This window comes from Uranotaenia lowii, chromosome 3 (genome assembly GCF_029784155.1).
Source record: "Uranotaenia lowii strain MFRU-FL chromosome 3, ASM2978415v1, whole genome shotgun sequence".
NCBI classification, from domain to species: Eukaryota; Metazoa; Arthropoda; class Insecta; order Diptera; family Culicidae; genus Uranotaenia; species Uranotaenia lowii.
This window is the reverse complement of record NC_073693.1, coordinates 36,806,658-36,831,657: the sequence shown is the minus strand read 5'-3', so window position 1 is coordinate 36,831,657 and position 25,000 is coordinate 36,806,658. Positions and strand designations below refer to the sequence as shown.

At 37.8% G+C, this 25,000-nt stretch overlaps 1 protein-coding gene across 1 annotated transcript in view; it reads right to left on the bottom strand.

Moving 5' to 3' along the window:
* Positions 1-102: 102 nt before the first annotated feature.
* The window catches only part of LOC129752098 (xenotropic and polytropic retrovirus receptor 1), a 28,959-nt gene continuing 4,061 nt past the window's right edge, over positions 103-25,000 (bottom strand). Inside the window, exons 2-5 of the mRNA XM_055747890.1 lie at positions 23,462-23,615; positions 21,989-23,397; positions 3,877-4,119; positions 103-3,719 (exon numbers count right to left, since the gene is read on the bottom strand). Coding sequence (XP_055603865.1) covers positions 3,582-3,719; positions 3,877-4,119; positions 21,989-23,397; positions 23,462-23,615 — 1,944 coding nt within the window. The 3' untranslated portion in view covers positions 103-3,581. The remainder of the gene's footprint in view (positions 3,720-3,876; positions 4,120-21,988; positions 23,398-23,461; positions 23,616-25,000) is intronic.

Sequence of the window (25,000 nt, the reverse complement as noted above, 5' to 3'; positions counted from 1 at the left end):
GGCAGTGCATTAAATTTAAGAACAAACCCCCTGAGAGGGGCAGTACATTGAAATGAAGTCCAAACCTCCTGAGAGGGGCTGTTCATTGAAATGAAGTACAAACCCCCTGAGAGGGGCAGTACATTTCAAACCCCCTGACAGAAGCAGTACATTGAATTTAAGAACAAACCCCCTGACAGGGGCAGTACATTCAAATGCAGTCCAAACTCCCTGAGAGGGCAGTACAATGAAATGAAGTCCAAACCTTCTGAGAGGGACAGTACATTAAAATGCAGTACTAACTCCGTGAGAGGGGCAGTACATTAGACAGAAGTGCAAATCCCTTGAGAGAGGCAATACAATGAAATGAAGTCCAAACTTCCTGAGAGGGGCTGTTCATTAAAATGAAGTACAAACCCCCTGAGAGTGGCAGTACATTTTAAAGAAGTACAAACCCCCTGAGAGAGGCAGTACGTTGAAATGAAGTACAAACCCCCTGAGAGGGGAAGTACATTGAATTTAAGTACAAACCCCCTGAGAGGGGCAGTTTATTGAAATGAAGCACAAACCTCCTGAGAGGATCACTACATTGAAATGCAGTACAAACCCTCTGAGAGGAGCAGCATATGAAGTGAAGTTCAAACCACTTAGCTTAGCTGAGTAAATATAAAATATTATTATTTAATTAAATCCGGCAAATGACTTCCACTGATCTAAAAAATGCTGTAAATGGTCAAAAATCTCATAAAAGTTCCATGCAATCTTTTGCATGGGCCTGCTTGGCTTAATCTGTGTTACTCAGTTGCTAAATATTCGAGAAACGTCTAATTTCATTGGATAAAAGTTTATGTAACTTCCTTAGAAGATTTGAATAAAACATACCATTGATTGGGATGCAAAAAATTTGAAATGAATTCAGATTATTCAAATGAATAAAGGTCTTCAATACGCTGTCTTTTAATAGAGTTGTTTTTGTATACAATTAATTATTGGGATAAAAATGTGGTCCGTTGACATCCCAAGTAACCAAAAGTCACATAGCTACTTAATCTTGTACGTTTTAAGTTCACATTTCGCTGAGTAAAAGGTACTCGAGAGGAATAAAATCCGTTTCCCTTAAGTGCTTCATTTGGACTTCTGAACGAACATAAAAAGTCTAAACAAGTAGCATATAACATATTTGTGCGTTCTAAGTACCTTAAAAAGTCCGGATATTAACTCGGCTTATCATGCTTCGTTACGAACTTCTTGCGAACTATTTGATTCCATGCGGAACTTCTTACGAACTTTTTGGTTCCTTGCGGAACTTCTTACGAACTTTTTGGTTCTATGCGGAACTTCTATGGAACTTCAATGCGAATTGAGTTGTGTCAAAATTTTCAATTCTGGTTGGTTTACATTCTCTTAGAAAATTTTTCGAATGCATTTTCAATTTGTGAACAAAAATGGATTATTTACAAAAAAAAAAGAAAGAATGGTTTGTTTTATTACCGTCGCCGGCTATTGGAACAAAATGGAATGAGAAAAGAAAATAATATTATGAGAATATTTTACTCATTAAAAGTCAAATTTCAGCACCAGCTTTCCTTGAACCAGAGTTGTCAAACAAAAACTCTTTAGTTTTGGAACATTCTTAATTGGTAACAGTTCGATCTATCATGTTCATATAAGTTTTCCCAAAAAAGTTGCATTATCCCTACTTCGATGGTGAATTGGACAAAAATGGGTGGAGGAAGAAACATAAATAAAGTAAAAATTATTTGGGAAATGCATATTTATCAGCGATTGTATATTATTAGGTTATAAATTTGAATTACATATGAATATTCACTATCAGACTACATTTCATGGTTTTAACGATTTCCACATTAGTAGAAACATAGTGATTCCGATTCTTCTTGTTTCCCTTTTCAATGAAAGTAACTCTCACAGCAACATTAACGACACATCCAGCACCAAGTATATTCCAACAAATATCAAAGGCAGATTATTTCAACGGGAAGTTCATCGATGGACGAAATGTGGGTCGATTGAGCTCATTATTATTCCGTTGAATGCGAGGATTTGCCGTAAAAATCGATAATTATCTTAATTTTTTTTTTCTTTGGTTTCAGTCAATCTAAAATGTACATGAAATGTGTTTTAATTTAGGAAAATGTTAAAAAACTAGAAACAAATTACAACTTCCTCATGTAGAATCTATTTCTGCAGTTTTTTTTTTTAAATTGGATTGTATTGTAACAGAAATTGCAGCGGCTTGTTCACGGCCCATATGTTTAGGTATATTCCTTTTCTGAACTGCAAATAAACATTATACAATGAGATACATATGTTACAAAAAAGAATTCAGTTCGTGCACTTACGTTCAAATTTAAATGTGGATACGACTTACACGGATATTATCTATTCATGGTGTGCAAAATTGAGGCAAGGATAATTTATTTCGTACGGCAGTCCTCGTTTCACAACTTCTGTTTATACTTTTTGAAGCTGATTGTTTACTATTTTTCATCCCGCCTACTTCTAAAAGGATAACCCGTAAATTATTTCAAATAGATGTTTTAAATACCATTGAATCAGAAAACAGCCATGGTTCAAAGGTAACGTGCTCAGCTTTCATTCCACAGGTTCAGGTTCAAGTCTCCATGCAGGATAAATTTTCAAGTAAGTTTAAAATTGTTGAAAATAGAAACAAATATAAATAGTAATAAAGATTAAAGCAGATCCGAATTCAAAGTAAAAAAGTAACGCTTTATTTTTGCAAGGTTTTTTTTTTCAAAGTTTCATTTGAAGCTGAGTAGCCTTCTACTCAGCTTTGTTTATGGAACTTGAAAGTATCAATAAGAACTTAAAATTTCAGCTGAGTAGAACGCTATAAAGCCTTCAATCAGGGCTGAGTAAGCTTCTAAGAGACCATTTTATGGAACTTTTGGTTACTTGGGATGTTACCAAATAAACAAATGAATAAATATTTAAATTTGCAAAGAATGCAAAAATCAGAATTCAAAACAAATCAAGCATAGTTATGAAATAATTGTATACAAAATAAAATTACTTAGTCAGGTAAACATTCGGAAAGCTCCACCGAGGACGTACATATACATAAATTAAAAATACATCAGCAACTTTCGCGCTCATTCGGCATCTGTGATTCGCGAGCATTATTCCGTATAATTTTAATTTTTTTTTCTCTGTACAAGCTCAAAAGGCAAACTCACTAGAATCGGTGGTACTGTGATGGGGGGATGCTTGAAATGCAATTCTTGTCGCGTAGAAAAATCTTGTCCTACGTGCGCCATCAGCCGGGACGAACGGCAAAATGTAAACGAACTAAGCGAAACAGCATGATTTGTTTTGGCACAAACATACAACGACACGGCACGATACGATTCCACACCTACGCCGGAACCGGATATGTAAATGGTGTACGAGGATGTAGGTTGTATGGTTCACATGACAAAGAATACGGATATGTAAACAGCACATGCACATGTAAGTCATGATAGAGGACGCGGAGTCTTCTCTAAAATAGGCGCGCTCTATCATCTTCTTCATCATCGTCACTAAGTCACCAAAGTCAGCGAAAGAAGCTACGCGTATCTTTACATTTCCAGGTCTTCCGTCGATTCGGCCTCGCGAAGGAGCAGCCGGTGTTCCGATTTCTTCTTGCCGCTGATTTTCTTCACCGTCCGCCGATTTCGAACGCCATCTTCCTCGTCCATCATCCGCAGGATCGTCGTCTGCAAGATGGCAAAAATCAAACCAAAGCTCCGTCTTAATGAGCACCGTTGTCATTTCTCCCACGCCTCAATGTCAAGAAGCATCCGGTAGAGGAAATGGAACCCAAATGCCTCCCCCTTGTTTCCCCACCTCCTCAAAATACCAAAACAAACATACCTGATCCGAACAGTCCATCGGGGCCACGGAAATGTCTCGCACCGCTCGGAAATTACCGCAATTGTTGAGATGTTCGTTCTCGAGCCGGAAGTAGTTCCAGATGAAGCGCCGGAAAACCTCCAGCGGGCTCAGGATGGACACGATAATCTCCCGGTCGATGTAGCCCATCTCAATGAGGCTCATTGAAAGGGTCCAACCGAACCGCAGTATCAGGTCCTCGACGATGGCGAAGTAGTAGAACCACTGGAAGACGGAAAAAAAGAACAACAAGACAACAAATTGAATGAGCAATGGAATTACTTCACGCCAAATGAAGCTCTGACTGTAGTGCAAATGAGCATTAAGTAAACGTTTCACACTGGACGGTTTTGTTTTCATTGGAATTCTCTGTTTGATTTGATTGAAGCTTTGTAAGCGCTTAAGACTCATTTAAGAGGAATTTTCTTGCCAGCAAAAGTAGCTTTTAAGCTATCATTAGAATAAGTTCCAATGTCCGTTATGCGGAAATGACCCTTTGTAGCATGTTTGCTCAAATCGACACCGAAACCTTACAAAGGCAATTTTGTATAACGCAAATTTTATTAAAAAGTTCAGTTAAATGGAATGGAAATATGTGGGAACACTTAGAAATTTCTACTTTAACTAATGGTATTTTAAATACTTTCAAACATCGGTTAAATTTATAAACATCTAAGATAAATAGTCTCAACTCGTAGACAATATTGTATTTTGTAATAAGACAGACCACTGAAGGTCGTTTCGGATCTCCACCCGCAGTGCTACAGTGAGCAAAAAAAGAATATTATCACTATGTGTTTTGCTTGTTAAAATAAAAATTATTGAAAATCGACAAAATTTCCTTCCACAGTTTGCTCTAAATTGTTCAACAAATAAATCAAGCTCGAAGCAATTGGCTTTGAGAACCAAAAATATGAAAAAAGAGTGCGAAAAAGAATAGTACCACTGATGTTTTTTTCAACAAAGAAAAGGGGAATTGGGTTACCCCATTCCCCCCATTCTCTCATTGATCAATACCCTTCTGATTTTTTAACATCAAGATGCAATGTTGGTTGCAAAGAGAACATGACGATAATTTTCTCACTTGAAGCCCGCGCAGGAGCAAAGTTATTTAAAAATTTCAAACATGGCAGACTTTTTATCCTATCCGATTTAAACCGACATGAGACGACATTTTATACGATCTTTTCCCTATGCAGTTGAAATTTCGATTCGCAACACCATTGTGAACGACTTAAGTAATCATTTCTGATACGAATTCATGTTTGCTGGATAGTCAAAAGTGTATCCCGATCGAATTCTTTCTCTCATTCCACCAACCAATTATTTGCTTCAAAATGCAGGGGGAACCTCGGTCTCAAAGCACAACATATGTAGATCTTTCATCTCTTTCTCTTTTTTCATATCTATCATTTGACTACTAGGACGTGGCGGGCGCCGTTATTAAAGCGAGAGCATTAGTTGTGGATATTGTGAAAGGGCTGTCAATCCTGGACACCATTCTTTTGACCTTTGAACAAAATTGATGGCCTCGGTCAAACACGCAGTAGCAATCATAGGTGATGTGGTACTTGTTCTACTTAACCGCGCCTGCGATCGTGGAATTCGAACTGCTTGTAAAATATCAATGATTTTGCAAAGGTTCTGCTTCTAGGGTAAAAATAATAACACATAACACATGACTGAAAAAAGTTTGCAACGATAAAAAAGAGATTTTATGATAAAGTAAGAGTATTTCTCGAAATGAGCGGTATATTTTTTGTTTATATTTCTATATTAAATTATGATAACATGACACCTTCATTTCCTCCATAGAAAGGTTTTCGATCAAATGAATAGTTTTCAAAATACACACGTTTGTAACTGCCTGGTTTCTAAATGATCATAGCCTTTTTTGATTGCATAAGTGGCCATTTTAGAGGTTTTTGTATAAGTAAAAATGCAATCGAAATTTAGTTTACACATTTTTAAAAATTGAGAAAAAAAATCAAAATTGTTGATTTTAGTGGAAAGATCACGAACTGATCAGTCTTCACTTAATTTATTTTCAAAATCAAAATAAAAAGTAAATTTGAAAATCCGAGCATCAATCCCAGGATGCTGGGATTCATTATACGCCTGAGTACAGAATTCACCAACCCCGTCTGCTTGCGAGCTTTGTATTGCTGCCTGGTTCGATCAATATTGGAATCTGCGAATCTGGTATGGTGGCCGTTTGAGGCATTGTGGGTTGCGCGTTTCGAAGCAATTCAACGGCGATTTGTGCGGTATGCTCTCCGTGAACGACCTTGGGAAAACCCGTTAAATCTACCGCCTTATCCGCAACGATGTGCTCTGCTTGGACTCCATACGCTGGCTGATCGTCATTCCATTGGTCGATCACTGTTCGTGGCAAAGATCTTAAGAAATGAAATTGACTGCTGTTGGCTGCTTTCCCGTTGTAACATTTATGCTCCAGAACGAACCCTTCGGAACGGAGACTGGCTCTCATTGGAACCACGAAGTACGCTCTATGGCAGTAACGACCCCCTTCGTGCCGCAAAAATATGCTTTCTCCGTAATTAGGGGAGGAGCGGGCTATATGCGCCTATTAAGCAGAACACTGATTTTTTCAAATATCAGATAGAATATGTGTACAAAAACTATATACACGTGTGCAGGCATCTGTTTACTATACATTGGAGTAATTTTTATGTTTAAATTTTCTTCTGTTTCCAAGAAAACGATTTTATTATAAGTGTTGTCTAAAATGCCGAACCTCAAACCGTGCGGGCTAAATGCGCCTAATAATGTGTTGAACAAAATTTGGGCAATATTTCCGTATAATTTCATTGAAACTGCTAGAAAGCAATAATTTGCGTACGACAAAGCTGATGTTTTATAAAATTCTATGTATATTATAATTTTATGGAATAAAACAAAAGTTAGGGTTCCCATACTATGGAGGCAGTTCATTCATGAGAAAAACTTTATCAAATCTGTTTTTAGATCTTCGATTTTCTCTTAAGATGTTATTCAGAGCTTACATTTGAAGGTTCAATGATAAAAATAATTTATTTATTCTATTTAACTTGTTATTTCAGGATGGAGGCATTTTTCAAACATGATGGGGGCATACAAAAACACTCTATTATTCCACTATATAATCATTATTAAACCTCCACAAAAGCTGAAATATGTTTAATTTCTTAAGTTCATTTGAGTAAGAAACAAAAACCATCCTAGTTTTTGTTTTAAGCTTCTTTACGTATAATTTTTAAAAGTCGAAATATTACATCAAAATGTATCAAAACCTTGTATGATTTTTTAATTTTTTTTTTGAGTTTGTAAATTCATAAAATTCTTTCTTGCCTTATGTTCTAAGCGTATCACCCTTAAAATGCATTGGTCAGATAAGCTGTCTAGTCAGCCATTTCATCAGACAGCCGTACCCAAGTAACCAGAAGTTCCATAAAACAGCCTCTTGAAAGCTTACTCAGCCCTGCTTGTGCTCTGTATAGCATCCTACTCAGCTGAAAATTTAAGTTCTTATTCACACTTTTAAGTTCTATAACCAAAGCTGAGTAGAAGGCTACTCAGCCTTTGCATGAAACTATCAATGAAACAGAAAAAGAAAAAAATAACGCGTTCACGTACTTTTACTTAATTTGGAATCTATTATCTTCACAAATCTGTGTAAGACTATTACATGCCCCTTCTTTAAATGAATTTCATACTTACTTGAAAAATTTATATGCTTGTAGATTTGAACCTGGACCTTCGTGGTGAGAACTGAACAAGCTACCTCTGTACCATGGCAATGCTTGAATTGAAGTGATTTTAAACATCAATTTAAAGTTGATTTATGATTATCACTTTTTCAAAGTAGGCTAAATATAAAAAATGTAAACATTTGTTTTCATTAAATGATCCATCAACTTCTTTTAAACCAGACTCGCACGATTCGAAATCAAACGTAAGTTTTTCAAAGTTTGGTTTTACTTTTTGTGATATGTGCGCCTTACTATTTCTTAAAATTCTAATTTCAGATAAAATAACTCCAACCGGAGTTTTAAAAAACATCCGACAACGAAGTGCTGTGGAATCTATTGCAACAAGTTTAAATAAAAGCCAAATTGAGCTCGGGAAGAAGTACTGTTTTTTGAAGGAGTTTTATTTTGTACTGCTCCGCTAACAATAATTTTGTAAATTCTAGATTCTAGAAAACAATCACAATTCTTCAAAATTTATCTGAAAATAAAATTGAAAGGACGCATAATTTTTGGTTGCTATTAGCGGAAATACAAATCTATGAGCACTTAGATTTTGATGATTTGAGTCCTTCGGTCGCATGAAACTACCTTCGGTGCAAGCTAGTGCCCACATTATTCGCAGTGTTCATCGATGAATTTCCATTTGATACCAGCTGTTTATTGTATTCAATATTTAAGGTGCTTTATGTGTCTTTGTTGTTGATATGAGAGTTGCTTTCATCAAGGAGGAAATTAAGAAGAGTCGGAATCGGTGTGAAAAAAGTTAAAACTTAGAAATGTTGAAAGATTGTGAATATAATTTAAATTTATAAGTTATGAATACCTATATGATAAACATGTATTTTTAAATTACTTTTAACGGTTTCATGTTCCTCCCTTCACCCATTTTTGTCATATTCATCATTTACATAGAAAAAAGCAACTTTGTTTTGGTGAAATATCTAGAACAAGATAGATTAAACTGTTACTAACGCTTTTGAAAAAAATTCTAAGCCATATGAAAAAAAAACAAGTGAAAAATTTCGAAACAGCTCGAATAACACAATAGCTCTATAGAAGTTCTGCATGGAACGTAAAAGTTCGTACAAAGTTCCTCATTGAACTTAAAAGATCTTTTGAAGTTCCTCAGGGAGCTAAAAAGTTCGTTAAAAGTTCATAAGAAAGCACGACAGTAACATATGATTTTCACATTCTTTAAGTCGCTTAGAACGCTCAAAAAATTTTCTATGATACTTCTATGGACTTTTCATGTTCGTTCAGAAGTCTAAATTGAGAACTTACAAAAAATGGTTGCTATTTTCTCTCGAGTACCTTTTACTCAGCCAAATGTGAACTATGAAAGCCCACGATTAAGTAACTATGCGACTTTTGGTTGCTTGGGGTAGGGTCATTTAACCCGGAAGGCCCATTTAGGAAACCTTTCCCCTATACCCTATTCGATTTTAATGTGTCCATTGCAACTTTCAAACAACGGATTGAGCATAACATGAGTGAACGATTAAGAAACTAGCAAACGATTTATGTAAACCTAGATTTAAGTTTTATTCATTCAGACACCCACCTTTGTCAGATGATATCAAGATAATAAACAATTATAAACAATTATAAACAATCAACATTGTTTTCAATTATTTTATGGTTGATTGTATTCAATAGGTACTATTATTTTAGGATATTTTGTAATTAGTTGGTTGAATGGTCTCAAAATTATATAATTTTTTGCGAATTTTCAAACTTTGCTTTCTTAAAGTTGGGCATTTGTTTGAATAAAATAATTTATATAGTTTCCTAGATGTCATTAGAAACGAGGATTTTTATCTGGTAGAACTCTATATGAAACACTGAAAACATTTGTCTGTGGATTTAAGCATTTTTTGGTTCTCTCTTGGAAAGACATTTCCTTATTTTCATGAAAAATAAAAATATAACAACAATCGTCAGAGCTGATCGTGTCATGCTGTCATGGTGGCATTAAATGCTTTTTGAAATGCCTAATTCTTGCACATCTCTAAGATGTTACTAAGATCAGAGTTATAATGAAATACCTACACAATTTCGAAGTGAAGCAGGAACCATTCTTTTACATAAAATTATTCGAGATTATCTGAAGTAAAATCTTCACCAATTTTATGCAGTGAAACAATGTCACGTCAGCCGTCACGTATCCACAACGCACGGGAACGAGTTGGAGCAAGTTTTTTTTTTTTTTTTTTTTTTTTTTGTCTTTATTTAAGAGGTTTTCAGCCGCAGGCTGGTTCGCCTCTGTAAAAGTTGTATTATATACTTAAGAATTACAGGTCATTATACAAACTTGATTCTTTGAGAAATTCTAGCAATTTTTCTTCATTCACTGGGTCATTGGAAAGTGCGTTGCGGATAGATTGGTCAATATCGTATGTTTCTCTGGTGCCATGGAAACCGGGACATTCTGTGATGATGTGTTCTACCGTAAGTCTCGTGCTGCACTGCTCGCAAATCGGTGTGGATCCTCCTTCTAAAGTGTGTCGATGAGTAAGCCTTGTGTGTCCAACGCGTAATCGTGATAATATTGTTTGGTCTTTTCTGTTTTTCTGATCAGTCCAGATGTTAGGGTTCCCCTTGATTTTAGCCAAAAAAAGATTTCTATTGGAAGACCAGATGTTCGTCCAAGCTCGCCAGATCATGTTTTTGACCCACAAATGAAGGTCTGAGGCTGGGATATTCATAGGATTCGGTTGTTCATCTCTGCCAAGTGATGCAAGTCTATCTGCTTCCTCGTTGCCATGAATTCCGGTATGGCCTGGTATCCAGCAGAAGGTGATGTTTGGTGGTTGAAGTTTTTGTATCCTTTGAATCCAAGGGTGCCGATTTTTTGGGTTTTCCAAGGCACTCAAAGCGCTAGCGGAGTCTGTGAAAACGACGGTATTCCCAGAAGATGTATCTTGGTGACTGATTGCAAGTAATAGGGCCGCAACTTCAGCAGAGAAAACAGATACTTGTCCAGGTAAGTTATGTGCTATTGCCACAGAGGGGCCGTAAAGGCCTGCTCCTACTTTATCTGATGATTTTGAGCCATCGGTGAATAATTTGTCAAAAAAGAAAAAATTTTGCTCTACAATCGAATTGTAATGGGCAATTACTTTTCTGCAAGGGTCTCCAGCACGAACGTTTTTTTTAATTTCACAGTTAATCTTTATTTTGCTTGCATTCCACCTTAGATCTCCTAGCCGTTCTAGGCGTTCTGTGCTTGGCAGTTCTAAGTCCGTGTATTTTTGGAAAATTTCTTTGGCATGGTTGTAAAAAATTAGTTCATCTTGGCTCAATGACTTTTCGGATATACTTATGGCTTTTTTAACAGCATGAAGGGCCACAATCAAATAGAAAGGCAAAACCCCAGCTTCTGCACAAGCAGAAAGGGCTGGAGAACTAGGTAATAAACCTCCGGCGTTTCTGATCATGCTGTTGTATACGGGACTTAAGATATCTATTAGTTTATCAAAAGCTGTACTTGTGATTTCCAGACCATATAGCAGTTTACTTGTTACTACGCAATTACCAACTCTGAGAATCGTACGACGATTGTTCACATTGTGACGTTTGCTAATAGTTTTAATCAATCTCGATCGGCTTGTTATTTCTGATTTTACTCTTCTAAAGTGCGGTTCAAAAGAAAATCTGCGGTCAAACGTTATGCCGAGTATTTTTGGCTCTTTGCGATACGGAATTTCTTTTCCGTCAAGTTCTATTTTGAACTTCCATGGATGATGATTTTCTTGACATACATGACTTCTAACACTTTTTTCAGCTGACATGCAAAAACCTACTGACTTCGCCCATTTTGAAATTCGATTAACTGCTAATTGCAACTTCCGTTGGTTGATTTTCAAACTTTTTCCTGTAACTATAGTTATTATGTCGTCAGCGTATACAAAAACGTGAACTCCTTTGTTCAAAACAGAAAAAATTGAGTTCATTGCTATTAAGAAGAGTGTAACTGCCAATACTGATCCCTGTGGTACGCCATTTTCTTCACGTTTAATTGATGAGAAGGATTCTCCAACAACTACTTGGAACGTTCGATCAGATAAGAAATTAGATATGAATTTCCCAAGGCGACCATCTATTCCCCAAAGTTTTAATTGCTTCAGGATACCCATCTTCCAGGTTCTGTTGTAGGCTTTAGAGATATCGAGGGAAACAATATCTACGTGGAGACCGTTTAAGATTGCTTTTTCAATAACGTCGCCCACATTGGCTAAATAAGTGCCAGTTCCACGGCCTCGGCGAAAAGCATGCTGTCGATTGTCAAGCCATCCGTTTTCGTCCAATAGAGTTACCAAACGCCGATTCACCATCCTTTCGAAAACTTTGGAAGGGCAACTTGTGAGACTTATGGGTCTGAAGTGACTAGGCTCCCTACTTTGTGTGCCGTTTTTTGGGATTGGCACGATATGACTGTTTCTCCAGCATTCAGGATACTTTCCTTGACACCAAAGGTCGTTAAAAGATTTCAAAAGTGCAGATTTTGCTGGAAGAGGTAATCGTTTCAGCATAGGATACCCAATTAAACAAGGTCCAGTAGATTTCCCACTAGAATTGTCGAGGGCGAAAATTAGTTCGTTCATACTAAACACCAGGTTGTAGTCCCGTTCAAGATTGGTCATATGATTAAATATAATCCCTTCTTCCTCTGCTTTAGCCTTTGAAATCAAGAAGGCATGATCATAGTTGGTGGAAGCGGAGAGGTCTTGAAAGTAATTTCCAAGCCCTTCCACTATTTCTGATGGTTCCTCAGTAAATTTTCCGTTAAGTTTCAAAAAAAAACCTTGCGATCTGCGTTTTCCATTCAAGGAATTTACTCGGTTCCACAGTTCGGCACTCGATGATTGGGGACTGATCCCATCCAAAAACTCTTCCCAGCAGCATCTTTTGCTTTCGGCTAATATTTTACGGCACGAGTTCCGAGCGGCACAGTATCTCTGATGGTATTCAGTGTGTCGTGGATCTTCTTGAGCAAGTTTTCTGAGTGCACGTAGATATTTGCGTCGTTTCTTTACTGCGATTTTAACTTCGTCATTCCACCATCGAGTCGCTCTCCTACCCGCTTTACCACCCGTACGAGGAATACATTCGAGGCTAGCTTCATAAACGATGCTGTTGAGCTCATCGATTGTGTATGAGATGTGGCTGTCTACCCGTTCAAGTAACAAATTTTCGAATTTTTCCCAATCAGCGCTGTCATAAGACCATTTTTTTCGACGCTGTAGAGAAGGTAGGGTTGTTCTTTTGGTTATTTCGATTGGAAAATGATCGCTCCCCCTGGTGTCGTGATGAACCATCCAATCAAATGTACTTGCAAAACCTGGCGAGCATATCGATAGATCAATGGCAGATCTAGTTTGGCCTCTAAGAAAGGTGTCTGTCCCATTGTTGAGAATAGTGAGATTATACTTTTCTGCTGTGTTGAAGATAATGTTTCCCCGAGAGTCTGATCTTGAGGATCCCCAAGATTGGTGATGTGCATTAAAATCTCCGAGTACGATAAAAGGCCGTTCGAGTTGAGAAAATAAGTCAGATAGAAGTTTCTCCAACTCAGAGATTTTCCCGGGTGGTATATAAATTGATACGATTGAAACTGGAGTATGAGATTCAAGTTTAACCCCGATCGATAGGAGAGGACTATTTAAAGCTATCAATGTATGTGGGGTGGGGTTTCGAATTGCGATTGCTACGTTTTGGTATCTGGTCTCGCCGTTTTTTGTGTACCATGAGTACCTACCGCCAAACCAAGAATTGAGCACAAAGGAATTGACTCGGTGTAGCTCTTGAAGGGCGAGTACCTCAGGGGGGTTGGGTGTAACGATGAGAGTGAGATCATTTATGTTGTTCATCAAACCGTTGATATTCCACTGGAGAGCCAGACGGTGGGAAATGCTACTACTGTCGTTCAGTTGGGCTCGAGATCCATGGGAATCGGTTGAAGTAGAACGTGATCTAGCTTCTGCTTCTTCATTGGCGATGTGTGTTACGTTTGGAGGGCTTGATGAAATCCCCACGGCTGGGCTTGAGGAATTTTGCCTTGGTTCGAAACGGGAGCTGGTTCCTTCACCTGGCTGCCAGTCAGACGCAAGTTCTGGAAATGTTGGAGGAGTAGCAGCTGTTTTTTTTGGCATTGGATTGGGTACTGACCTTAGTACCACCCGGTTGCCAATCACTGGCGACCACCGAAGTCCTATGGATCAACGGTGGGGCCTGTGAAAGGCCGAGCGGGGGTGTTAATGATGTTTTGGTGGGATCCTTCAAGGTACATCTGTTATTTGGTTTTGTAGAGCTGGATACAGCAAACTGTGGAATTTGTGGAACGATGGCTGATGTTCGATTTATAATAAATGGATAACGAACCTGTGGGCCTCCCGGTTGCCAAACACTAGCAACCGCCGAAGTCCCTTGGATCAACGGCGGGGCCCGTGAAAGGCTGTGCGGGGGAGGTGATGATGAGTACCTCAGCTGAGTGTTGATATTAATTGTTATATGATGGTCTGCGATCTCCTGCTCAGAGCAGTTGTGTGGAAGATTGGTTGATTCGCTAATCCATGAATTGAGCGAAAGAGATATGATCCGGTTTGGTTTTTCGAGCATGAGATCCTCGATGGGGCTACAACCGTTCAGTCGTGCTTGAAATTCAAAGGTGTCAGTCGGAGTCGAAAGTGTCCGGGTTTTTCTTGGGGCGAAACGAACTCTGGTTTCATCGCCTGGGTCCCAGTCGGGTGCAAGTCCTGGAATTGTTGGAGGAGTAGCAACTATTTCTTTTGAAGTGGAATGGGTACTGACCTTAGTACCATCCGGTTGCCAAACACTAGCAACCGCCGATGTCCCTTGGATCAACGGCGGGGCCTGTGAAAGGCTGGGCGGGGGTAGTGATGATGGGTGAAACAGTATAGTGTTGTCTTCAACGGTGAAGTGTTCTACTTTCGGTTCTGGAAACGACGATCCGGTGGAGTGCCTTCTTTTTGGATTTGTTGTGGAGCATGAAGTGTTTTGTGGAACGGAAGTGATGATTCTTTTTTGTGTGTTATTGCTGGTAGATGTTAGACTAATTTCTTTTATATGATAAGCCATATCGGAGGAAATAAAGATTGGTTATTTATGATATGAAGATTGTTTTAATTGCTGTCGCCGAAAAGCATATCGACGTCATCAGAGGAGATGATGACCTCTTGGCTGGGTTCGGGACAGGTTAGTAATCTCTTAGATTCAGCGTCCGTTGCTGTGGGAGATATATCAATGTTTCTTTTCCTGCTTATACTACGAGTAGCAATCCGATTGGTGGAGTTCTGAGGGTAATTTTTCGAGATTCTTTGGGTTTGATTAATTGCGTTAGGTTGTTTCGGGCCTGAATCTTTTCGAGAGACACGATTTTTTTCTTGCTGTTGTGTTTCGGCGGGAGGGATGTTTGTAGTGGTTAATTTTGTCGTTCTAGATCGATCAGTTGTTGTTGCTGTTGTTGGTGTGGAAGGAATGATTTTTTGTTTTAAGGCCTCTAGTTCTGATTTGAGTGCAACGTAATCTTTCATTTGCTCACGAATTTTCAGAAGTTCGTCTCGTAGCATTTTGATTTCACGGTCTTTATCCGAGTTATCGTTCAGTCTGTTTTGAACTTTACTAGCATAGCTGGGGGCTTTTGATGACTCTTCTATTAATTTTCGGGCTTCAAAGAAAGAAATTCCCCGATCCGTTTTAAGGCGTATCACTGCTTCTTCTTTACGAAAAACAGGACACAATTTGCTTATCGGAGAATGGGCGCCTTCACAGTGACAGCAAAAAGGGGGATTAGTACAGGCTTGATTTTCAACCGATGGATGACTTTGGGAGCAAGTGAGGCATACCGATTTACTAGTGCAATACTTAGGAGAATGCCCGTAAGCTGCACAGTTACGGCATATTTGGACGCTATCGTAGTATGTTCTAACACTGATGCGAATGAATCCGAAAAATATATGATCCGGTCGTATGGTCCCCCGGAAGGTTAGTACGATTAAGGGAGTATTTAGAGTGGCTTCGTTCACTTTTTTGGTTATTCTTCTAACAGCTGTGACTCCTTGATCTTGCAGTTCCTTTAGGAGATCTGGTTCAGCAACATCAATTGTATCAGCATCGTAGACTATTCCTTTGGTGAAATTGTGTCTTGGATGATCGACAACTTCCACAGGGGTTCTACATTCGTCTAATAAGTGAGACATTCCAAGAAGAGCCTTGTACAATTGGGCAGACTGTGTACGGAGAACGTACCGTGTACCCCGTGCTTCTTTTGTAGCTGTTACAAAGGACCGGTTTTCGTACCCGATAACTGCTTCAATAGAACGGGCAATGATAAATGGGTTTGATGGTAATCTCTCTTCCTCTTTTTGTTGATTTGGTTGAGGGTCTTCAGTTTCGGGTATTTCTTTTCCATTCGATTTCCTAGCGCGAAGCAATAACACACGTAGTATTCCATCGTTGTGGCGGGTTGTCATATAAGCTGGTAATGTTCCTTCAACCGGATAGGGAGGAATCCCCGGTGATGTTCCCGCCATGGCGGGGTAACGTCTAGTTCCCTCAGAGGTTCAGATTTTAAGTTGAACGACAATGAGAAAATCAACTTTTCAACGTAATTTTGGTTAGGTACACTGTTTACTCGGGTCACCAAGAATACTCAATGGTGACAATGCGATAAAATTGATTTTCGCTTTATCAAACCTTCCACTTTTGTAAGTTTAATTTCAACACTCGATTGTTCTTTTACAAGTGCTAAAGCATATATTTCAGTGAAATTGATCACTTTACGATTCGTTATACCAAAGGATTTACCGAAAATAATACGATGTAGAAACACGCGTATTGATAAATTCGTGTACCCGATAAAACTGGAGCAAGTTTTTGTTGCTGCCAACATCTGCGGAAAAAAATTGCTTTTCTGTGCCATATAGCAGTGTCCAGGTCTTCGAGTCCCACATGGCTTCTTTACGCGAATTATACACCCTGGCTTCTGAAGACGAAAATGTGCTGGTCTGTGGCGATTACAATTAGCCCCATTTGCTATGGGAAAAAAATGACATTGGGGCCAAGTTGCTTAACGTAACACCTCTGAGTGCTGCTGCTGCAACATTGATTGACGGCAAAAACTCGCAAACCTACCGACACATTGTATTGGATCACTAAATTTCCGAAAGATAAACTTTGATCTTTCGCAATATTTGAGCGTCATTGACTGGAATGCACTCTTCGACAACTCACCGGTTGACAACATGACTGAGTTATTTTGCAGCATGATCAACAACTGGTTAAATCTACATGTACCTAGGTTTAAACCACCTGTTTCACCCGCTTGGAGCACACCCACCCTTCGGCAACTGCGACGTGATAAAAATGTCTGTTTACGTAGACTTCGCAAAGCCGGAATGAAGACTCACAAGCACAGTATAAAATAGCCAGCAAAGCCTATCGTAGATTGAATACCTCACTGTACAAGCTCCATGTATTACGCATACAATCTGGTTTACGCAATAACCCTAGAAGATTTTGGAACTTCGTCAACTCTAAACGGAAATCCAATTCAACTCCATCATCAGTATTTTTCTACAATCGTGTTGTAATTTGTTTGCGGAACATTTTCGGTCCGTTTTCTCGGATACCATTTCTTCTGAACGTGAGTGCACCGAAGCTACTAATCATGTCCCCGTCGATCGCATTCGATTTCAATACTTTTACTTTCAATCAAGAACATATCGTATTAGCTGCGAGGCTCTTTTGCACCGGGACCTGACGGAATTCCTTCTGCTATTTATTGCCGCTGCATTGAAGCTGTAGCATCACCTCTAGCCCGAATCTTTAACTGTTCCTTCCAGCAACGGAAATTTCCAGATATATGGAAATCATCGTTTATGTTTCCAGTTTTTTAAAATGGAGATCGACGTAATGTGAAACAGTACTGAGGCATCACTAGTTTGTCTGAAGGATCCAAGCTATTCGAAATAATCGTTAGTCAGGCGTTATTACGAGCATCATCACAGTACATTGCAGTCGAACAACATGGGTTCATGCCGGATTGATCGGTGTGTACCAATATGTTGGAATACACATCCTATTGCCTGGAACAGATGGAGAAAAAAAAATGCAAGTTGATGATGTCTATACTGACATAAAAGCTGCATTCGATACAATCGATCATAGAGTTTTACTTGCTAAGCTTCCCAAGCCTGGTTTGCATGGCAACATGATTGATTGGCTTAGATCATTTCTAACAGAACGCTCTATAAGGATTAAGTTTGGTGAAAGCATATCCTTTCCTTTTACTAACCGATCTGGCGTGCCCCAAGGAAGCAACTTAGGCCCGTTGCTGTTTGCTCAATTTTTCAATGACCTAGTGATCAGCTTAGATAAAGGAACCTGCATTGGATATGCGGATGATCTCAAAATATTCATGCCAGTGGAATGCGTTGCTGATTGTGCTCGTCTTCAAATGTTGATAGATCACTTAAGTGTATGGTGTAGATATAACAAACTATCGGTTAGTGTTCCAAAATGTACTGTTATAACCTTCCACCGCAGAAAAAAACACCAATTATTTACGATTATAACATCGGCAATCAGTTGCTAAACTGAGTTTCTGAAGTTAACGATCTTGGAGTTATACTTGATTTGCAGCTAACGTTCAATAGCCAACGATCCTCCGTGATAAATAGAGCAAATCGTCAATTAGGCATTATCTGTAGAGTGGCGCGAAAATTCACAGATCCGTTATGTTTGAAGTCCCTCTACTGTGCTCTTGTCCGATGAATAATTGAACACGCTGCTATTGTCTGGGCTCCATATCAGCTGCATTGGATTCTACGAATTGAACGCGTGCAAAAGCGGTTCGCCAGATTCGCTTTACGACACCTGCCTTGGCGTCATCCTGAACAGCTTCCTGCTAATCCCGACCGGTGTCAGCTTTTGGGATTAGATACCCTTGAACGCCGCCGAAAAATCCAACAAGCCGCATTCGTCGCCAAGATATTGAACGGAGAAGTACAGTCGCCAAACTTAATAAGAACGATCGATTTTAGCGCCCCATCGAGAACTTTACGGTCCTATTCGTTATTATCGAGTCAAGTTCACAGAACATCTTATGGATACAATGAGCCATTGACAGCTATGATGTGCATATTCCAGGACACGGAGAACCTTCATCGATTTGGAGAACCAACTAGTAGATTTACTCTTTTTATGTTTCAGTCCAGATTGTTCCGTTCTATTTGAGTTTAATTTATATCATTTATTTAAACATTTATTGTTCGATGAATTAGTTAACTAAATAAAATAAAATGTAAAAGTTTGATTTTTATATGAATAAACCACTGAATATTTAAACACTCAACAATTAATAACCAAGTTTTCATAGCAGCGCCGTAGGAAGTACCGTCTCATGAGGAGGGTGGGGGGGGGGGTGGGGTGTGAACCATATTTTTCTTTGATATTTAAGGTTAAACAATGCAATTCATGAAAAAAAAAAGAATTAAAAACATTATGACTATTCATTTTTAAGTTCTATTAGATAAAAAAGTTGTTCGTATTAAATAAAAACTTTTGGAAATTCATCCTAAAATAATTGAAATGGTAAGATGGATCTGTACGAGAAATCATCTGGTAACAAAATAGGAAACATAATCAATGGTTAAGTTCATTGAATTTGCTAAAAAAAACTGGTCAATTTTGCTTATTCTATTTGAATATACAATTAGTTTATTTAAGAAAGCTTCCTTTTTCTTTAAAAAAAAACTATATTTTCTACTCATTTCAAATAAGCAAACTTTTGAGCAAATTCAATGATTTTAACCATTAATGAAAAAAAATCAAATTTTTAAAAGCTCAATTTTAGAATGTTGTGGTTTAAATCAGATTCCTGCAAACTCGATCCAAATTTAAGATATTAGATTGAAATTTGGCTCTTCAAAAAGCTAAAAACAAAATATGGTAGTCAATACACCAAGAAGTATGGAATTTTTCGCATTTTTTTAAAGGGAAGTTTATATCTTTCCTTATCAGAAAAGATTCTTTATTAAAAATCAATTCAACAATTAAACCAATTTTTTTCAGTTGACAAAAGTCGCAAAATTATCGCAAATTTTACTTTATAACAATGATTTTCAGCTGATTGCGTAACCAAACTTAATATGGCAAAAATTTTGATCTTTTCAATTAAATACAATCAAAATTTTGAGTCGGTGATCTCTCGCAACTTGAATTTCTCGAAGAAAAAGTTATTTTTATAAGCTTATCTTGATTATGAAACTCATTTACGAACTGAATCAGAACTCAGAATAATAACTCTGAATTTAAATTCTGAAATTGAATTCAAAATTTAAATTTTACATTCGTTTCTGAATCTCTTTACGGTTTTTAAACGTTAAAAATAATTCAACGACTTCTAAATTTAGGTTCCAGACTAGAATTTCATATATGAGCCAAGAATTGAAGAGCCCCCAATCACGTTTCTATTATTTTAATTCAGATTTTTTGGATTTAATTTCTTTATTTTTAATACGATTTGGGTATCTGAATTTGAGTATGAAGTTCAAATGGTTAATGTAATTTTGATTTGAATTGGTTTGATTTGGTTTGAATTCTACATAAGAATTTAGTTAAAGAATTTCGAATCTCGATTTGAAATAAAAACTCAAGATGGTTACTAATTTTTTATCATATTTGGAAATTTTATATAAAAATAATATAAAATCAATAATAAAAATGAATTTTTATTTCAAATTTGAAAAACGATTCTAAAAACCGATTAACTTTTTTTTTTTTCAAATAATGATTTCTGTCCCATAATTTCTAATGATGATTAGAACAGAAAATCAAGAGATCTAAACTGGACACAGAATCCGAAATAAAGCAACCGAAATTTTGATATTGATAGAATAAACCACTGAAATGAATTAAATCTAACTTAAAGTTGAATATTTAGGAATAAATATCTATCAAAAAGTGAGAAAATTTTGAAATATTGTAGCAGATTTCTGAACCTGTTATATGTTCTCGGTAATGGCATCTGTTTTGAGTCAAGATTTTTACTCTTGAATAACCTCAATCATCAAAATTTGATAAAGATTTTAAAAATTTTTAATGTACAGTAGAGTACTTTACTTGCTTCTCCAGATCCCTCATGGGGGGGTTCTTCCAGACCCCAGGTGGATTAAGTAGGGGAAAGTGGGGCAACGTAGATCACTCTCAATATCTCAGCTGTGAGTTAAAAATCTCAATCCAACTGTCATCGTTGTCGCTTTGTGTAAACATATATTTCTATATGTTGCTGACTTATGTACTCATGATGTGCTTCTTTTATATAACTAACTTAAAAAAAATTATCTACATAATTTGACTAGCACTCGAAAATTGCATCGGTGGGAAACCTATAGTTCATACCAAAAATACGCTCGTATGCTTATTATCTTAGTCTTGTCTTGCTCTTTTACTTGGAAAATGAATTTTTCATGAAGAATCACTAAGTTACTCAAACGCAACCAGTTCGCAAATCATCACATTCATAACTTTTAATACATTTATCCTGTCTTGACTTTTCGTATGCAAAATGAAGTTTTTTGAAAAATATTTTGTCAATTTTATTCAATGCAACATAGACGAATATAAATCTTATATTTGGAATTTTGCCAAAACATTCGCGAGTCAGGTTTTTGAAACTATTCGAGCATACACATTTTTTTTTATTTCCTTATCGAAAATTGCTTTAAAATAACGAAATGAGATATGAGATTACAGTTTTGGATCAACTCATAAACTTTGCATGTTATTTGGTCAATTTGGATTGACTGGCCCACAACTCCCAATCGTTTTTTTTTTCAAAATTCAAGAAAATATTGCTTTTTTTTTAAATAGTCAGAGCTTGCGGATACAAATTCAAATATTAAACATTTAAATAAAATGACCTAATGAAAGAATAGAAAAGTAGAAAACCATACCATTTGTTTATTTTTTTTTTTCATTTTATCTTTTATAATGAAGAAGTAATGGAGCACAGAAAAAAGTGGCCCATGATTCCACTCTCCCATAGAAATTTTAAATTTGAGCTAAAAAAATGCGGAAAGTCCCAGCTTCATGATGCAAAAATAAGCAATGATTATATTTGATGAATACATTTTTTTACCAGAGACACCGTGACTCCCTCGCTGATCAACCCACACACGATCTAATAAGTATCACATCTACTCTACCACCTGGTCAGTATTAGCCTACATATCTTTAAAGAGAATAACATCGTCCATATTTGTAATAGACTACAGAAATGCCAAATCAAATAAAAATAATAATTTGAATGTTATACTTACATTTGAACCGTAAACGATCTCATCCCGCAGAAATTTGTTATCGTTGCCCTTCGAATCGAACAGACCCCAATCCATCTTGATGTCCCAGGTGTACGCGTAGCAGGACGACACAATCGACGCCAAAATCCACAGATAAAACCACGGATTTTCGGCACTATTAGGATACTGATGCCGGGTCGCTTGGGTAATTCCCGAAAATGCCACCACAAAGAAGGACGTTGAATATTTCACGGCATTCGCCAAATGAGGGTGGGCTTCCCGGGTGTCCCGGAATCGTCGGAGACATTGAGCCATCCGGAACCAGGCCGGGAGCATCGCAACTATTGATCGAATCCAGAGCGAGTTTTCGATACATTGGTTGGTGTTGTCCACGTGATTCCAATTGGTTATGGTCGAGTAAAAACAGATGAAGTACTGAAGGTCCAAAAAGGCGGGAACGATACTGTTTAATTGATCGGCAAGCCAGAAATCGGCAAAGTTCACGTAGAAGAATGGAGCCATCATGATGCGACTGATGATTTTGATTGTCCAGAAACGAGCTTCGTGACGGAAAATTTTCAACGGGTTCAGTAGGAACGCTGCCATCAGCAGGTATAGTGCTAGAGGGCTAAAATAAGCCGGTATACTGAGGGATTCGGAATAAAGATAAGCTAGAACGCTTAGCGCCCAAATAACTCCAAAAATGGAGGCCAGTTCCATGATGTGTTGTTCCGATAGATGATTCCGAGGGTCCAGTTCGAAGATTAGTACGTGATTGACGCCGGACGATCGCCACCCGTAAACGTTGATACCCCACAGGAAAAGAAATTCTACCAGTAAAAATGGTCCTCGGTACAGCCGGAAAGCAGCTATCCAATCATCTCGATGAACGTGGAACATTCCGGAAAGGACGACGGTCACACACAGAACTAAAAGGGATCCCGAGAACAACCCTACCTTAAAGGTGGTCCAAGGACTTTGCTGTTCTCCCAAGGGTGGCACTCGAAGCCTCTTCATGGCTTTCTGCCGATCTCCGCCCTCGATTTCATTAGTGACAATATTTTCCGTCTCGTGGATCAACCTGTCGATGTCCTTATTTGTGTAAAAGTGGGCCGACTCCACGTGCTCCGCCCTCCATCTTGCCCCAAAGTCCACGTTCAATAGCTTATCGTGCTTTTTCAAAATCTTCCGGAATCCAGTAAAGTTCAGGTTTTGATAATTCTGCAGCAGAATTAAGCTCAGGTAAAATTCACTAAATGCCAGCTTCAGTTCCTGAATTTTGCGAACCGAAACATTTTTCTTGCGCAGAAGATTTTTCTTGACCCGATTGAAGTTATCTTTCTTCTTCTTGCCGCTGTCCTCCAGCTCCAAGGTTTCGCTCAGCTCCGACCGGAGGTTGGCAAACTTTCTGGTAGCCTCAGCTAATTTTTCTAAAATGAAAAATAAATATTTAAGTAAAGTATTTTAACCGAATTTAAACCAGACTCCTCTCACCGGAGTAGAATGTGTTGATCTTGGCTAGTTCGCTATCACAATAGTGGAAAAATTGTTCGTCGAACTTGGCGAAGTACCGGGTCAGCACTTCCGGATCGACCAGCTCGGCCGAGGGCGACTGCTCGACTGCGGCATACAGCTGAGCTTTCATCTCCTGCAATGTGCGAAAAAAAAACATAGGTGAGTGCGTGATAACTTTTTTTAAAAACATGATTCATTATCATAAGTACGAAACAATAAAAAATAATTGGAAAAGTTTCAAAAGTACACTAAATTCAGATCCCACATCGAATTTCAGATTTTGCGATTCAGATTCTAAATTCAAAGACTAAAACAGAATCCATATTCAGATTCCTAAAAAATAAGATGCCAAATTCAAGTTCCAAATACAGATTCCGAATGTATATTCCAAATGCAGATTCCGAATGCAGATTCAAAATGCAGACTCCGAAATTAGTTTCAGATTTATGTGGATTTCTGATTTATACTCCTTATAGCTGACCCGGTGTGCTTTGCTACACCTCCTGAAATTGATGGAAATTTAACATAAGAGATTGATTCTTGTCTTCAGAAATATACTGTTCTGTTTCCAAAGCCAGGCTCAAGATTTTTTTTCCAATCATTATTCTGCATCTAAAGTTAAGACTCAGTATATATTCATTCATAATTTCGTAAATTCTGAGACAATTAATGTTTTAGTTGTATAAAATTCCTTTCCCGAGCATGATTAAGTTCCATTTGCTTGATCACTTTCTAAGTCATTTGAAATAAAATTATGAGAGTCCCCCTGTTTAATCATCAAGACCTCGTACCCCAATCCCTCCTAAGCTTAATTTGCTAGAACATTTCGCGATTTTTTTAAAGTATAGGTGCATCCCTTTTCAAGCTCTCCACTTAAAAGAAAGGAGGAGTCTTGAATTCTTATTTCCATATACTTTCCTAAGACAAGTTTGACCCCATTCGCTTAAAATGTTATTGAGTTAGACAAAAAAAAGTATGAGAGCCCCCTCTTTCCTATTCATTTCCCAACTGGAGGGTTCCCAAATAAGCAAAGAAACATTCTTCCATCCCAAAATCCCTCCCCTACTAAAGTTGGTTTCTTTTGTATAACTAATTCTACAGATATGCACCAAAAATGTATGTGGCTTCCATCTCTTCTTCCTATCTCACTCTAGGGAAGAATTCCAAATAATTATAGAAACATTACTCGTACCACAATACAAATCCATACCAAATTTGGTGCCCTTTGACAGATCAACTCTCGACATCTTAAAAAAAACCGGTTGTGGCCTTCCCTTCTCTTCTTATTGATTTTCTGGGATCAGGGAAGGGTGTCAAATAACCATATCTTTTCTCGTATCCAAATATCGGCTCATGCCAAATTGAGTACCATTTGCTCAATGATTTCACCAGTTCACCCAAATACTCTCGCATGCCAAATTTGATTCCATTCGCTTGGTCAATTATCGAGTATCGTAAAAATTTTTATGAACTCCCTCCCCTCTTCCTATCCCCCCAATGCAAATCTGGAGGGGTTAC